A 17,053-nucleotide genomic window follows, 5' to 3' on the forward strand; every position below is an offset into this window, starting at 1 on the left:
CGTAGAACTTGTAGGAATCCGAAGATATTACTTATGGCCCGGCCCGTCTCTGCCTGTCCTCTCTTTCTTCTTTTTTTCCCATCCATCTTTCCTGTTGACAGGACACCCCCTTATATATTATTCTTTTGTCCTTTTCCTTGTTCGTTCTCCTGTTGACAGGATTTTTCACGTTCATCAGAGTTTTCTCCCTCTCGTCCTTCCTCCCCCTCTCTCTTCTCCCATACAATGGGTGGAATTCTTCACCTCGTTGAGGACCGTCCGACTCCCAAAAATGTCTACAATTGGCGAGTCTATGTGCTCGCCCTCATTGCCTCATGTGGTTCCAACATGATTGGGTATACCAGTGGGTTCATCGGGACGACAATCACTCTGCCTTCCTTTGAAGCCGAGTTCGGGTTGGACAAGATGAGTGATTCGGCCGTGAATCTGATTAGTGAAAATATTGTCTCTTTGTTCATTGCTGGTGCTTTCTTCGGAGCTCTGCTCACTTATGGAATTTCGCACTTCTTTGGACGTAAATGGAGTTTGACCATCTCTTCGGCTGTCTTCATTCTCGGTTCCGGGTTGCAGATGGGAGCCAACGGCTCTCGTGGGCTCGGCATCTTGTACGCTGGCCGTGTCCTTTCCGGTCTCGGCACGGGTGTGGCATCCAACGTCGTCCCGATTTACCTCTCAGAGCTGGCCCCTCCGGCCATCAGAGGCCGACTGGTCGGTTTCTATGAACTTGGCTGGCAGGTTGGTGGCATGGTTGGTTTCTGGATCAACGTAAGTGACTTCCCATGTTTTTCTTCCCCCACTTCTTAAATTTCTTCATCTATCCCTAATATTGCCCTTCTTTTTTTTTTCTCGTCACGTGCCATGCTGATAACCGTTTTCATAGTATGGTGTTGAACAAACTATGCCCTCAGACCACAAGCAATGGGTCATTCCCTTTGCTGTTCAATTGATCCCGTCGGGTATGCTCTTCCTCGGCTCCCTGTGGATGAGGGAATCACCTCGTTGGCTATTCCTTAAGGGACGTCGCGAGCAAGCCATGAAGAACCTCTGCTGGATTCGTCAACTCGATGAAACCGATATTTACATCACCGAGGAGGTAGCTACTGTTGACCAAGCCATCGAGGAGCAGGTTGCTACTGTTGGCCTGGGCTTCTGGAAGCCCTTCAGGGCTGTCTTCCAGGCGCCTAGCTTGCAGTACCGCCTCTTCCTGGGCTGCATGTTGTTCTTCTGGCAGAACGCGTCCGGCATCAACGCCATCAACTACTACAGCCCGACTATCTTCGCCAGTCTTGGTGTTACTGGCAACACGAAGGGTATTCTCAACGGTATCTTCGGTGTCGTCAAGGCCGTCTTCACCGTTATCTGGTTGCTCTTCCTGGTTGATCAATTCGGACGTCGGAAACTTCTCCTGTGCGGTGCTGTCTGCGGATCCGCCTGCATGTACGCTATTGGTGCCTACATTTACATTGTCCGCCCGACGGAACACCCCCAGGACCACCTGAATGGCGGAGGCATTGCTGCCATCTTCTTCTTCTACCTGTGGACTGCTGTCTACACCCCCACCTGGAACGGTACCCCGTGGGTCATCAACTCGGTAAGTTCCCTCTACTCCAATCAGGCGAAGTTCCTTCTGAACACCTTGCTAACTGTTCGTGAATAGGAATTCTTCGATCCCAACATCCGTCCGTTGTCTCAGGCCTGCACCACGGCCAGCAACTGGCTCTTCAACTTCCTTGTCTCTCGCTTCACCGAGCAGATGTTCGCCGCGATGAACTACGGCGTGTACTTCTTCTTCGCATCGCTGTCCTTCTTTGCCTGGTTCTTCGCCTTCTTCCTCATCCCCGAGACCAGTGGTATCCCACTGGAGGCGGTCGACCAGCTCTTCAAGATCAAGCCGATCTGGAGGGCGAACGAGAAACTCAAGGAGCAGCTGAGAGAAGAAGAGGAACGGTTCCGTCACGAGATGAAGGAAGGAGCGTTCGAGAAGAACGACCCTCAGGAGCATGTCGAGAGCGCTTAATTATTTGGCTTATTTTATGGTTTTATACGGACATAGACTTTGTAAATAGATTTCAGGAGTTGATATACATACATCGGATCAGGCTTTGACCTGCTGGCAGAACTACCGATTTCGTTCCTCTTCCCTGCATGTGACTTGGTTTCAGCGTAACATAGATGCCTAGTTTCTCGCCGATCTTGCCGTCCCCGACACAGGTCGAGTCACTAGTAGGTACTTTATTTAGAGAAAACTGGGCAGCCTCGTTCGATTTCCCCTTCAAAAAAGAGGAAACGGAGGCCCGGAACACCAGCCTTCCGGTCAGTTCTTGAATAGTATCTGGTGGCGGTTCTGATCATCACTACCGTTTACCCAGCACGTCAGTCACCCGCTGCATCTTTGTGCAGTCTGTACGACCTGTGCAACGCAGCTGAACCCGAACTCTGAAATATGGAGCAGACATGCAGGGTAGTATGTAGAATTATGAAGTTGCATCAACATGCCCGGAGGAAATCTGGAGAGAAGAAATATATCCCTCCAGTCTGCAGCATCGATGCATATTCCAGAAGCAGCAAGGCAAAGGTAAGCACCACAACCGTCGCGTGGGATTCTCTGTGGGTCTTGGCGCTTACATGCGGACATCGTTTACGCTACTAAAATATTTAGTCTACTGGTATGTGTCTTTTTCGAACAACCAGACCCGGAAACTTTGTTTGACAGGGATGTCCCCCTCCCCAACCTTTCCTATTCGTGCTCCGCGCCAGAAAGACCCGATGGATTCCGTCTTACATGCCAAGGGAGGGGCCATTCTGACTAAGAGGAAACCTGACCAACTCAGGCATCGTACCACGGTCAGATGTGACCTTCCAAGACTTCATCCACGGAGCGGGAAAGGTGCCAAGAGGGGGAGGAGGGCAAAAAAGAGAAGAACGTGAAGAAGCGGGTGGAGGAGATTTATTGGCATTGCAAGGCAATGTGGCAGTTCCTCCGAGCAGAAAGAAGAAGCCCACCACATGGTCTGTTACCGATCCATGTGCCTGAAAATTGAGGAAAAGACGGGCAAGAGAGTGAGACATTTGGAATGCCATGATGGGGGATGACTAACAAAGGATTTCCAAAAATGCAATCCGGTCGGCGCGGGGTTTTTGAGTGGATGACAGGGGATAGTTGGTGTATAATTACCGTATTGAGACGGTCGCTAACTACTACTAGTAATAAGCCCACTGCGTTATTTGACGGCCTGTTATTGCACTACTAGATAGTGAGACTAGTAGGTTACTGACTGGGGTTGTGTGAGGGGAACCATGCGCTCTGTGTGCAGGTACTTTTACTTGCGATAATTTTTTCACTTTGTGGATATATTAAGTATTAAGATGGGTGGACTGACTTGTATAGCAAATAACAGCCATTTGTAGTGGTCGCAGTAATAGCAGCCGAAGTTGCAGAGTCACAAAAGGGTAGGCAGACATTTACACACACGCCACCAGCCCCGCACGGCCTCTTGGCCCGGCCGGTGCCCAGGCCTCCAGGCTTGTCGCGTCTTGTCATCCTGGCCAGTCTTGTCCCTGTCTTCCGCCCGGCTGTGCAAGCGGCCTTTTCTAGGCAAGGCTCGGCTCTGAACCCAAGCCTCCCCCTCTCGGCCCAAGACTTCCTCCCTTCCCCTACTCCCCCTGATTCTCTGCTGTTCCTCTTCCTCTGGTCCGGCAATCTGTTAGTTTCCCTTATTACTTTCACATCCCCCCCCCCCCCCCCCGTATTTCTCTTTGCTCATATTTGCCATTTGTGTTTTGTGATCTTAACAACAACTTTGCTGTCCTTTCCTTTCCTCTTTCCTCCTGGCCAATTCCAATTCTCTCCCTTTTCCAAATATCCGGTGTCGGTGTGCGCATCTGTCCATTTTCTTGTCCGCCACTCCCTCACCGCGCCATCTGTCGTAGTCGATCCTCTTGTTTTCCCTTTATTAGCACCAAGAGTCTTGGGTCTCCCCATCTTTTCTTCCCCTTGCACGCTTGAGGCGGACTTGTGTTGAGTTGCTTTCTACTTCCGCTGCTCCCAAGAAAGGGACAAGAAAGATTTTTCTTGGCAATGTCGGAACCCCAAGACACCACGACGGCCCCTTCGACGACGGCCGCTCCCATGCCTACCTCAACTTCCCAGGATTCTCCTTCAGCTCAGCAACCTGCTCAGGTATCCTCTGCGACCGCTGCTTCTGCGGCCGCGACCGCTGCGGCTGCCTCGGCTGCCGTGGCAAATCCCCCCATGAACGGCACCACCACTCGTCCTTCTGAGGAGTTGTCCTGCCTGTGGCAGGGTTGCTCGGAGAAGTGCCCTTCCCCTGAAGCTCTTTATGTGAGTTCTCCTGTTTTTCTATTCTATATGTCTACTGTGATGATACAGTCCACTAGCAGTGGGCTACGTGTTGGCTTGACTCATCACATCCTTCGCTGAATTGGGTAGCTGACCGCCTCGGCTTAGGAACATGTGTGCGAGCGTCACGTCGGCCGCAAGAGCACAAACAACCTCAACCTGACCTGCCAATGGGGCAGCTGTCGCACTACCACCGTCAAGCGCGACCACATCACCTCTCATATCCGTGTGCATGTACCGCTTAAACCACACAAGTGTGATTTCTGCGGGAAGGCCTTCAAGCGCCCCCAGGATCTGAAGAAGCACGTCAAGACCCATGCCGACGATTCAGTTCTGGTCCGGTCGCCGGAGCCTGGAGCCCGGAATCCGGACATGATGTTCGGTGGAGGTGCCAAGGGTAAGCGTGTCCCAGTCTGACTGTTCTGCACTGCCGGCTGACACGAGATATAGGCTATGCGACCGCTACGCACTATTTTGAGCCCGCGTTGAACGCGGTCCCCAGCCAGGGCTATGCGCATGGCGCTCCCCAGTATTACCAATCGCACCCTCCCCCTCAGCCTGCCAACCCGTCCTACGGAAATGTCTACTACGCCCTGAACCACGGCCCAGAGGCTACCCACGCTTCTTATGAATCCAAGAAGCGCGGCTACGATGCCCTGAATGAGTTCTTTGGCGACCTGAAACGGCGTCAGTTCGACCCGAACTCCTATGCTGCTGTCGGCCAGCGTCTGCTGGGCTTGCAGAGCCTGTCGCTCCCTGTGCTGAGCAGCGGGCCCCTGCCTGAGTACCAGCCGATGCCTGCGCCAGTGGCCGTTGGTGGTGGCGGATACAGCCCCGGGGGTGCTCCCTCCGCACCGGCCTACCACCTGCCGCCCATGAGTAACGTGCGGACCAAGAACGATCTGATCAATATTGATCAGTTCCTGCAGCAGATGCAGGATACTATATATGAGAACGACGACAATGTGGCTGCTGCGGGCGTTGCCCAGCCGGGCGCTCATTACGTTCATGGTGGCATGAGCTACCGCACCACCCACTCGCCTCCTACCCAGTTGCCGCCCAGCCATGCGACAGCAACCAGCTCTGCCTCAATGATGCCAAACCCAGCCACCCACTCGCCTTCCACAGGCACTCCTGCCCTCACGCCGCCGTCCAGCGCTCAGTCGTACACCTCCGGTCGCTCACCCGTTTCCTTGCCATCGGCGACAAGGGTCTCGCCGCCTCACCATGAAGGAGGCAGCATGTACCCTCGTCTTCCGTCCGCTACAATGGCTGACAGCATGGCGGCTGGGTACCCGACCGCTTCGAGTACCGCGCCGCCGTCTACCCTCGGGGGCATCTTCGACCACGATGATCGCCGCCGGTACACGGGTGGCACGCTGCAGCGCGCTCGTCCAGAGACTCGTCAGCTGAGCGAGGAGATGGATCTTACCCAGGACAGCAAGGATGAGGGTGAGCGTACTCCCAAGGCCAAGGAGCACTCTTCGCCATCCTCACCCGAGCGCATCTCTGCTAGCTTGATCGACCCGGCTCTTTCGGGTACTGCCGCGGAAGCTGAGGCAACCCTGCGGACCGCCCAGGCGGCGACGGAGGTGGCCGAGCGGGCAGATGTACAGTGGGTGGAGAAGGTGCGGCTGATCGAGTATCTGCGCAACTACATTGCTTCCCGGCTGGAACGGGGCGAGTTCGAGAATAACGAGGCTGGCGGCGGCAACAGCAGTAGCAGCAGCAACAGCAGCACTCATGAGCAGACACCGGAAGCCAACCCCGATACTCATATGGAGGGTGTGGAAACCGAGGCTCCAAGTAAGGCTGAGGAACCGGCTGTGAAGCCGGAGACAGGTGATGTGGTGATGTACCCGACACTACGTGGGGTAGATGAAGATGGCGATTCGAAGATGCCTTAGCTTGTTTGCTGGACAATATTTCCTTCTTTCTCTCTGGGCTTATATTCTGTTATCTTTGATTCTTCCGGAGCGAGTACTTCCGGTTGCTACGAACTATCTGGGTGCTAGTTTGATTCCCTGTCCACGTGCACGTGGTAACGCAGTGTGATTACACCCATGGGCCATGGGCCGTGTATATGTGGGCCCAGCCCTGGGATTTACTTCCTTTCATTTACGTCTCCTCTCTCATTCCTTGCGGTTTCTTTTCATACGGAGTTCTGTTCGAGGTGTGTGTATGGATGGCGCCGCGGAATGCATGGGACACGGCGCCGAATCCAAATGGCGTCCCATCTGGCTAGTTGTCTTTTCATTCAAGGACAAACAACGTCTGATTCTGCTGAGCTCAATCCCGTAAACTGTAGACAAACAAACAGTTCCCAAGTGCGTAGAGCTACAGGCTGTTTTCGCTGGGTCGGACAGGTAGCGATGGAAGGCCAGATTGGCAGACATTCCGATGGCGGGCCACTAAACCGCACGCGGAGAGGCATGACGCAACCAGCGCAGCGGAGAGTTTTGAGAAATGGATGGATCAAGCGCAGGGGCAGCGATGGGCGACGAGGCGATATGTTGATCCGACCCTCACAGACATGGATCAGCAGGGTTCGAACGTGCCCTCGATGATGCTTTTTCACCTTGCCTGATCCGGTGGAGAGGGAAGGAGGCCGAAGGATGCTTTTTCCCCAATGGGGAAGAATGGAAATGGAACCCTGTCAGGATGCCGGTCGGCCAGTCACTTGCTCTGTTTTCCGATGAATGCTTTCTCTCTCATAGTAGTTATTATGGTTGTCCCAAACAAGGGCGTTCCGGAGACTCCGATCATAGCCGGAAGGCTGATGGTGACATGGACATTATTGTGGATGTCATTTACATCAACTGGAATCTTTGTGCTGGTGCTGGCTGTAGCTACAGGTACATCCGACACTTAGTAGACAGTGATACATACACAGTAACTAAATACTTATCTCTCGAGGGGAGAGAGAATGAAGGCGGTGGAAAAGAGAGAAAATAAAGAAAGAAGGAGCACAAACAGCACGAGCAACTGCACCCGGCTAGGCCGTGGTCTTCCTTCCATCCTGCATCCTTGCATTGGGAGGGATGCAGCTGGTGGGCTCCACTGCCTGTTTACGGCGGTTGCGGCAGCCTCCACTGGTGGACATACATATTAAAACGGGGATCTACTGCGGTCGGGGAGGTTCGATAATGGGAAAGGGGAGGTTAGTCAATTAGAGAAGGAAAGAAAGAGAGAAAAGGAGAATGGGAAAATAGTTGGCAAGGAATGGTACTGATTCAGATCCAGATCGGACAAGGGCGATCAACCTTAATTTGGCGATATATGAGCGAGACCGAACAACAACTGGCATGAATGTCTTGAAAGACGACAGCTGAGCACAAGGAAAATAATAAAAAGAGAAAGAAGTTTGGCGGTGATTGAATTCATTCTTCGGCGTGTTCCCCACAACGGAAGCGGTCACGCTTGATCTTGTTTGGTCCAAACCTGAACCCGCGGCGCGTTTGCGTGCAATCCATTCACGGCCGTTGCTTTTGCGTTGCAACTTGCTGGTCCATCAATCTTCTTCTTCTTTTCTTTCTCTTTGCTTCTCTTGCATTTTACTGCTAGAGTCGTCCTTTTCTCTTTTTCAAACTCCTACCACAATTTAGCTCCCTATCACTTTGTCTTACACAATCCCTTTGTCCTACCTACTTTACTCCCATCCATCGACTACTACATACGATCCCGATCGACATCACACCCGAACCAAACTCTCTCGCGACCGGGTCTCTCCCCGCGGTGGCTGGCCCTTTTCTCGTCTGCATCAGTCAGCCACTTCCACTTCCTCTTCCTCCAGTTCGCGTCCGTTTTGCGCGAGTGGCAAACGTTCCCTTGGTTCTCGCTGCCTGGACCTGCCATCCCGGTTTGGGTTTGGATTTTCGCCTGCCTTTCGTTCGGTCGTCATTCATTTTCTCGCCGATCATTTGTCTGTGAATTTCTGTTCCGGCTGAGCTCATCACGGTTGGTCTGCTTTCGCCGCGGATTTCCTGCGACTCGACGTCAACACACACGACCGCTAGCTTCACACTCTACCCTCAACATCACATCACATCACCACCCACACCACGCTCCTAGATTAGACCCGTTAGACATCCACGCTGGCGACCAGACCACGGACAACACAGATTAGAGGATTTCGACGCTGACCTCGGTCTTGCGATCGCCCCATTTTAACCACCACCACCATGCCACTTTCCAACCGTCGTCGTGCGCGGCGCAAGGAAATCCAGCTGCAGGAAACCTCGGACGCGGAGGCTCCGGATTCATCCCCGACGCGGCCGTCCAACAAGAAGCGCAAGGTGGGTAGTAGATGGGAGCCCAGCGATATATCAGGAGGCTCAGCTGTTGACTTGAAAATAGATTGATCACCGTGCCTCTCCCCAGCCTCGACCCGTGAAGCAGGAATCTGCCGATGAAGCCGATGACTCGTCTCCCGATCAGGAACTGTCGGAAAACCAGGACTTGGTGGATATGGTGATCTCGTATCTGGAAACCGCCCGCGAAGAAGTACGCGTGCTCCGGGATCACTCCAACGCGAAAACCGAAAACAAGCAGAGCATCCGCGCCTACGCCAAAATCGCCGGCCGCAACTGGACCTACTACGTCAAAACCCTCCACGTCAACATCGGCCGCGAGCCCGACCGCGAACAAAAGTTGGATGAACAGTCAAGCCCGGTTACAATCGCCGCCCGCGCGCTGCCGGAGGTAAATGTGGATTTGGGACCAAGCAAGTTTGTGTCACGCCTGCACGCGGAGATCTTTTACGATGGTGAGGAAACGGCGTCCTGGCACATCCGCGTCAACGGTCGGAACGGCGTACGCTTGAACAGTGCGATCCTCAAGCGCGGCACCGATGCGATCCTTTCGTGTGGTGATATCATTGAGATCGCCAATACCCAGATGATGTTCGTCACGCCCGGCGATAAGGCCAATATTCATCCCACCTTTGTGGAACGCGCCCAGCGTCTCGCCAACGGAGAGGAGGATGTAGCTACCTGGGATGCCTCCCAGCATGCCCATCCCCAGCCTCCCTCAACTGCCGCTACTGCGGATGCAGCCCCAGCCACGACTGGCGCCCCTTCGCTGGCCCCCGCACCGCAGTTCCTCAAGCGTCAGGTGACGCCGCCCCCGCGGTCGCCCGATACAGTGGGAGCGCGCACGGCCAAGCAGTCGCCGTTGTATAACCGCGGTATGATGATGGAGAGTACGGAGGAAATCGATTACAGCAAGGACGCAGCCAAGGACCTGAAGCCACCATACAGCTATGCGACGTTGATTGCGCAGGCGATCTTCTCGAGCGAAGAGGAGAAACTTACGCTGAACAGTATCTACAACTGGATCATGGACAAGTACGCATTCTACCGCCACTCCCAGAGCGGTTGGCAGGTGAGATACCCTTTTCCCTGTTGGAAGAGGAAATATTGACAAGTAGCAGAATTCCATTCGTCATAATTTGTCTTTGAACAAGGCATTCCAGAAAGTCCCCCGACGGACAGACGAACCCGGCAAAGGCATGAAATGGCAGATTGCCCCGGAATATCGCGAAGAGTACTGGAAGAAGCAGCTGCGGAAGGGAACGCAATCGTCCGCCCCGTCGTCCCCTGCCACGAGGGATCCCGCCGCTCGGGGCGCCAACGGCATGGAGGCGGTGTTTTCGGCTACGAAGAAGTCCCCACCGGTGTCGTCTCCTGGGTTCAGCTCATTCCCGGTTGCGCCAATTGAAGCGTATACTCCCGAACGAGGCTCCCGTGCCGCCCGTAATGGTGCAGGAGCTCCCTTGCGACCATCCAATACCCGCGACTACGAGGAACCATCCCCGCTGCCCACGCGATCCGCCACAAAGAACACCAGCAACGGCACCAGTCTAAGTCGGACTTATGGCTTGTCAGACAATATCGCCGGATCCCCGCCTGTGCTGTCATCGTCATACTACGATGACGTGCCATCATCGATGATCACACCAGCACCGCAACGCCAGCAACCACGACTGCCTCCGCCTAGCACCGCACAGATTCCATCCAAATTCATGCCCATGAGCTCTCCTGCGCAGTTCTGGAAGTTCGCAGACATTGGCAGCACGCCGGCCCGGCCCGTGCCAGACATGAGTCCACTGAAGGGCGAATTGGGCGACGGACTGGGAAGTATCCCTAGCAGCAGTCCACCACCACCGAATCTGGCGAGTCCCAGCAAGCCAGGCACGGCCAACGGTATGACGACTGGCCGCATGCCACCACGCCGTGAACCGGAGACGAAGAACGAGCGACCTGACGAGGAGGACGACGAAGAGGAGGGGAGCGGATTTGACCTGGCGAGGTGGGTGCCTTCCATGCCTTTTCCCTCTGGGGGAAGACTGTATACTAACTAACCTGGTATAACAGGGGCTTCCAAACCATTGGCTCGTATCATCGACAGCTGAGCAATGCGGCGCGGGCGAGTGCAGCGACGTCGTAAGCAGCGAGCAGCTAGTCATGATGTCTGTATGTATGCATGTCTGTATGTTATAATGTATGTACTATGACCGGATTAGAGCGTATATTTTGTTTCGTTTGCTTGTTGCTTTGATTGCTTGCTTTGCTTTGCTTCAGTCTTACAACAGGGCCTTGCAACAATGGTGTTTGGAGGTTTGCTATTAGATAATGAGAAATGAAGAGTATTTTTATAGCATATCTTCGTATCAGCCTGGACTTTTTCTTGTTATTACATCTATCACAAATCAGACCACACCATTTAAATGTGAATACTATTGAGAGTATGAATATTTTATCATCTTCACATAACGCATAGAAGTCAATAATCAAATTATCTCGCATTATAACTCAACACCATATAATATACACTGTTATGTTTCCAATTCACAGACATACTAGCCTTAAAATAAAACACACTCTCTTTTAAGAAGATTCTCGTTAATGATACTTGCATTCGGATGTAATGAACTAGGCAGTTGGCATATCACAAAGTATATTAGTAGTAACTGTTCAGAGAAAGCAGGTTGTAATTACTAGTAAGTGCTGTGTAGATTTGTTTACTTCAGTGCCAGGTATCTGGTCCACAATTTATACTACCTTATTTGGGAAAGAAGGGTGGCGATATGGGTCCTGTTTTACTGTGGATTCAGGGATTCATAGCTACTGCTAAGTAAGCTAGCTACAAAGCAGTTATTGAGGAAGAAAGATAAGATGGTGATGAAGGGCTTCTAGGTGTAAATAGACCGAATTCATAGTCATACATCAACGTCACCACGCTACTCCCTCTCACTAACCAAAGACTAGCTTGACCCCGAAAAATTATCCCAGCTCACATCATACAGCAAAAGAAGTTGCGAATGGGATGAAATAACATTTCCAATTAAACTTAATATCGCTCCTCACGAATATAGCAAGAAACCTCGACCAATCTATCGCGGCCCCAAATCCTCCCGAATCAGACGACCATCCCATCCATCCCATCAGAGACCAACCACCCCAAATTACAAGAAGTGGTTGGATACGACGACTCGACGTGATATTATAGTACCTCTAGATATTAATCAACAATCCACACCCCTCCCACAGAAATATCAGAGAGGGATCCACATATCCCGCACACACACGTCACAGAATCACCGTAAAGGGGATATGCTTCCGAGACCCTGCGCTAAAGATTGATTGATTATCTTATCTGATCAACATGCAATTTACAATGCTGATCGCTTATTAGTCCGGCCTTGTTTTGATGGATCCAGTTGCTCTGAGACATGGCAATGTGCCAAGAGTGGTTTTGTCGCTGCGCGGGCGGAGAGGGACCGAGGTCGGATCAGGACAGAAGTTGTTAAGTAGTAGATGGGAAGTGAGGGTATAAATTGGGGTGAATGGTCGGTAGGAATGAGAAAATAGATCATCGGAATTGAATATTCTCTTCGAGCTATCTACCGAATCACATCCTTTTCAAACCCAGAAAAAGAAATCGAACAATGCGTCCCTCTAGCATCATCACTTTCCTCTCGTTGGCGGTTCTGCCTGTTGCGCTGGCTAGTCCGGTTGGAAGTAATCAGGTACTATTATACTCTTTTCTCTTTTCTACTGCCTCTGTTATTACTATGTTTAATGTTAATCAATGTCATATGGATAGGACTCGGCCATCGCCAAACGCTGCTGCATCCTCTGCGACAATCCCTATGCGCGATGCGGAGCCAACGATAAGCGTGAAGCGGTCCAGACGGAGGAGGAAGTGTTTCATGGACAGGAGAAGCGGTGCTGTGTTAATTGCGACGTTGGTCGGTGTGGGAATTAGAGGGGAATGGTCTGTTGGGTTGTTGGGCGAGGTATTAGCTCTGAACTGTATTGGGGTGTGATTTGGGGTATGAATGGAGGGCCGGAGGCTTAAGGTATTGCCATTTATATACTATCTGTTAAGTTAATCATAGTATATAAGACATGGTGCTATAATATCTTAAGTATGGCTAGTTATGAGCTATCCACCAAGGGTGGTAGTTAGTTAGTCAAAATGATTGAAAGACTAATCGCAAGTTGAAGAGTCCATGCATGTGCCCAGGAGTGTCATCGGCGAGACCGAACACTGATATGGGATAGAATAGCCTACTCATCATTGCTCATACGCTGGTGAAGTAATATAACAGCTTTGGACCTGAGCTCTGGGCCAATAACTAGCCCATAATTTCCAGCGGCCACACACAACCTTATTACCATTCCGCCAACATGCTCCCGACTAGCAGGCGTATCTATTGCCCCTCTCCTGAAACAGTTAACATTCAGAGTCTTGGTTTACCAATTATCCACTTACGAAAGGCACAAGTGCGCCCCCTCGCAAGATGGTGTCCAATGTTTACTGTCCGTTTTGTGGGGTGATTTTGCTGCCCGACCCATATTGGGATGGTCCGGATACTCCACAGTCCAGCACCCGCCCTTGGTACGCACAGGTTCGGGGTATCTACTCGACCAATCCTGCCGTTGATCATATCAAAATTACTGGGGTAGGGGTAGTACGCGGTCGGAAAACCCTCCATGCACCACTGGACAGCAATCGAGTCTACGGCGAGGTAGCATCTGTTGCCCTGGATGAATGGAGGCTTTGCGAACAATCGGATAGCCAATGGTGTTTTGGATTTCACGAGTCGTGCTGGAAATTGCTCATTTTGAGTCTCAACCATGGGCGAGTCCGATCGCTATCTCAAACTGACGCCGCAATTGTTGAAATGGTATTCTACCAACTCTACTGCACTCCGTGCCTCGAAGCCTCCATCTTCCACTTCGGCCATGACTATGCGGGCGCTGCGCAAACACATAAAAGGTTCGGGCGGATACAGCCGGTGGATCTGAACTCCCATCTTTATGCTGACCCCTGTGCATTTTCGGTTATGAATTATCCGACTGATTCCAGTTCTGCTTCTGAAGAATCGGGGAGCAGTCCCGGGCGAATATTGTCGCATGATAACTCAACAGTAGGAAGCCTCGCAGAGGTTGGGGAAAGGAGGCACCATGCTTTCAGAAACCTCTCAACCGAGCTGCTGCTTGAGATCTTTTCCTATATACCCTTTGAACAGCATCTCACTCTGAGACTCGTATGTCACGATTTAGCGGTACTCGCAGATATGTCTATGCTCTCACAGTCGTATTGGCGGAGTAGATGCCTTCTCGGCCAGGAGGCTGACTTTGTTTTCCCTTGTCTTTCAGAATCACAAAATTGGTTCAGACTATTCTTCGCCACGAGGGCATCCTTAAAAGCTGCCACGCCACCACTGGTCAATCGAAAGAGAATCCGGGACCTACTGGAGCCCATCGCGTCTCTTGTGGACCTAGACTCCATTTTTCGACGCGGGCCCGGCGGACTGGACTATTGTCCATCGCCAATGCAAGGGAACAATTTCACCCTGGTTGATATAGAAAGTTTCCAAGCGGGCCCACGGCTAGCGAAGGTTGTGGGCTACTTCTCAGGTCAGCTGGCATATATTGATGAAGATTGCCCCCTGCAAGAGGGATGTCGGGTGCTCTATCGAAAGGCACAGCCCTTCATGGTCCCGCAGGAAGAGCATGAAAAGCGAATTGGTATATCAACTGTCAAGATCGGCGCACGCCGGTTTATCTCTGGTATCAATATATTGCCGTCGAACGAAGGCAACTGCGTTGGTCGATTGATTGGTTATCGCAATCCAGCTGCCGAAACGTATATAGACGTGCCCACAAACCTCTTCATCAAGGATTTTCGCGTGGCATTTTGCGCGGAAGGCTTAGTGGGAATCCAGTTACAATACGATAACTCTGCTTCATCACGCTGGATTGGTGATAGCAACGGTCCAGGCATTGCTCGAGGAACACTGCAGATCCCGACAAGAGCAGATCAGTACCACTTGCTTGCGGACATAGACCGGTTCAAGATTGTTTCACTTGGCCTTGCTGAAAGGATTGACGACCATCAAAGCTCTTTGCATCGGACTCGTTCGGACGTAAAGGAGCCGTTCCACACGCCTTCCCAACTGTGGGTTCCCCATGCCCCCATGCATGAAGGCTTGCTTGTCAGCCTCCTTCTACCGTCTGAGCCACCCCGTGCCTTTGAACCGCTGTCAAATATTGACTTCGGTGGCCCAGGAGGTAGATCTCTCATGTCGTTAATCCGACTAGACTTTCACATGACATCCTACCCGCACCCTCTTATCGGCATTGGCTATCACTACGCCGACGGAAAGTCGGTGTTCTTTGGTTCTACGGGTGGTTGTGCCATTTCGATTCCCATCAATGGCCCAAGTGGTGAACGTATCAGCGGGATAAGCATCGTGGAAGATAATCGTGATTTCTATCAATCTGAAGCCCTCGGTGGGCTACAGGTCTGTCCTTCTTTATTCCCACCAATCTGTGCACCATGCTAACCTTGTCAAGGTGTCAACTAACTATGAGCGGTCTTTCATACTGGCTCCCCTTTCCTATCGGCTCGAAGCATCTGTTACACCAATACCAAGCTTGCCGCCTGGCCGTTTCGTCACAGGGCTTGTTGCCCACCAGAAGGTAGGTGAAACTTCGTGAACTAGTTCGAGCAATAGCTAAGCAGGTGACAGACTTACGGAACCCATTTTATCCGAGTCGGTATCCAATCACAATTCTGTGACGAACCATCCACAATCCCACACATCTTAGACCGAGAATGTCATCTGTTGCCGGATAATGAAATTCGTTACGACGAGAAATTCTCCCATTTGATTAACGGCAGCAACTCAGGTAACTATCAAAATTATGCATCACTAAAGGGCATCCGTAAGATTCAGGCATCTGCTGGCATATCGGGTTGGTCCCGCCCCCAGAATGGCATCTCAGGCCTGAAGCTTGAGTATTACAACCATCCCAGTCCAGCCATTGTTGGACAGTGGATGAACGAACTTGAAGATTGCTTTGATATATCACCGGACGAGGATATCCAAGCAGTCACCGTGTAGATCGCTCCTCTGGGCTATTCTTCCGAGTCTCCGGGGTTGGCAGTGGGTCAAGTCGCAGCCATACGCTTTGAAACAACATGTGCGCGCAGTGTGACTTTCCGGTCCCCGCACTTTCGTACCTTTCCCACTGGAATTATACGAAATGAATATCAACGTTGCTTCGATGAGGAATTAACAGCTATCTCATGGATCTTCAACGAGTCTTCGGACCGTGTCCGAGCAGTAAATTCTCCCCACAGAAGCTGGAGGCCTCGACTACTTGTCCCAGAAGTCTCTCCCCCTTTTGACCTGGTGCGGAAGCTCTACTTCGAGACGCGGAATGACAATACCTGCCCCGAAAGGGTAGTCACCATCGAAGCCTACTTTCGAGGCCGCGCAATCATTGGACTGCTCTTCGTCTATAGTTCAGGCGTCATGGCAAGCACGGGCGATTTAGACACCGACTCTCGCCAGGCCGTTCATATTGCAAGCGATGATAAGATAGCCGGCATGTCAGCTACAGTCGCAGGATCTGAGCTGGTTGAGATTGACTTCGAGGTCGAGCACAACGCATCGCCCAAATGCCAGAGGCTTAGTCTCGCCTTAGAACCGCCGTACACCCCGGAAACAGCTATGGATTATGGGTGGCGAGATGTATGGTGTAAGGATAAAGCAGCTGTGGAGTGCACTACCCGGCAGGGCGGGAGCGACAGGGTATATGCGGCCCCGAGCAACTCGATACTTATGGGAATCTACATTGGCTGCCAAAGATTCAGCAGCGTGGGAGCAATATACGAGCCCGACATTTCTCATTGATGACGGAGATTCAGTTTCTTTTCGAGTGAATACTAGGTGCCAATTCGGTGTGCCAAAAATCCAGGTTCTTGTAGTGAAGCTTTCGGGTCCAGAGCCATTAAAAGAGCTATTACTTATGTAACTCCCCATCTGAGAATTGATATATCTCAACTAGTATAGTAGTATATATTTCTCTACATATTTATATATGAATACTATATCAAATATCAAAGTATTCATAAGAAATCTTATCTAACTTCATGGATAGAATAGGATACTGTTTCACTACCTGAAATATTTATATATCATTTGTATTCTCTTGGAACGGCTTAAGAAAGCCATAAAGAAGAAGAAAAGAAGAAAATTCATCAAAATTATTTGTTATCTCTATTATCTTTAGACTTGATACTAGGCTTGCAAAAGACCAGTTTTGTATGGCATAACATGGGTGGCCGGCGCGGCCGGGAGTACGTTAACAGGCGGTGGAGTCTAGCAATGTG

At 51.5% G+C, this 17,053-nt stretch overlaps 5 protein-coding genes across 5 annotated transcripts; all 5 read left to right on the plus strand.

Annotated features, from left to right (window-relative positions):
- Window positions 1-225: 225 nt before the first annotated feature.
- BO85DRAFT_366193 (sugar porter family MFS transporter) lies at window positions 226-2,017 on the plus strand (the record flags this gene model as incomplete). Its single annotated transcript, XM_025655771.1, has 3 exons — window positions 226-765; window positions 881-1,591; window positions 1,658-2,017. 3 exons carry the CDS (start codon window positions 226-228, stop codon window positions 2,015-2,017), a joined length of 1,611 nt encoding a protein of 536 aa, XP_025518311.1.
- Window positions 2,018-3,729: 1,712 nt separating this feature from the next.
- Window positions 3,730-6,647, plus strand: pacC (putative C2H2 transcription factor PacC). Its single transcript, XM_025659614.1, has 3 exons — window positions 3,730-4,342; window positions 4,469-4,757; window positions 4,811-6,647. The coding sequence occupies exons 1-3, from the start codon at window positions 4,079-4,081 to the stop codon at window positions 6,265-6,267; spliced, it is 2,010 nt and encodes a 669-aa protein (XP_025518312.1). The 5' UTR covers window positions 3,730-4,078; the 3' UTR covers window positions 6,268-6,647.
- A 1,894-nt stretch (window positions 6,648-8,541) lies between these two features.
- BO85DRAFT_457235 (putative forkhead transcription factor Fkh1/2) lies at window positions 8,542-10,807 on the plus strand (the record flags this gene model as incomplete). Its single annotated transcript, XM_025661499.1, has 4 exons — window positions 8,542-8,655; window positions 8,717-9,742; window positions 9,792-10,669; window positions 10,735-10,807. 4 exons carry the CDS (start codon window positions 8,542-8,544, stop codon window positions 10,805-10,807), a joined length of 2,091 nt encoding a protein of 696 aa, XP_025518313.1.
- A 1,501-nt stretch (window positions 10,808-12,308) lies between these two features.
- Window positions 12,309-12,628, plus strand: BO85DRAFT_485536 (uncharacterized protein; the record flags this gene model as incomplete). Its single annotated transcript, XM_025663333.1, has 2 exons — window positions 12,309-12,389; window positions 12,467-12,628. The coding sequence occupies 2 exons, from the start codon at window positions 12,309-12,311 to the stop codon at window positions 12,626-12,628; spliced, it is 243 nt and encodes an 80-aa protein (XP_025518314.1).
- Window positions 12,629-13,166: 538 nt separating this feature from the next.
- BO85DRAFT_466924 (uncharacterized protein) lies at window positions 13,167-16,698 on the plus strand (the record flags this gene model as incomplete). The annotated part of the gene is made up of 4 exons (XM_025662155.1): window positions 13,167-15,176; window positions 15,229-15,354; window positions 15,405-15,773; window positions 15,807-16,698. The coding sequence occupies 4 exons, from the start codon at window positions 13,167-13,169 to the stop codon at window positions 16,572-16,574; spliced, it is 3,273 nt and encodes a 1,090-aa protein (XP_025518315.1). The 3' UTR covers window positions 16,575-16,698.
- Window positions 16,699-17,053: the final 355 nt, after the last annotated feature.

The sequence above is a fragment of the Aspergillus piperis genome, assembly GCF_003184755.1.
Source record: "Aspergillus piperis CBS 112811 unplaced genomic scaffold BO85scaffold_4, whole genome shotgun sequence".
NCBI lineage: Eukaryota > Fungi > Ascomycota > Eurotiomycetes > Eurotiales > Aspergillaceae > Aspergillus > Aspergillus piperis.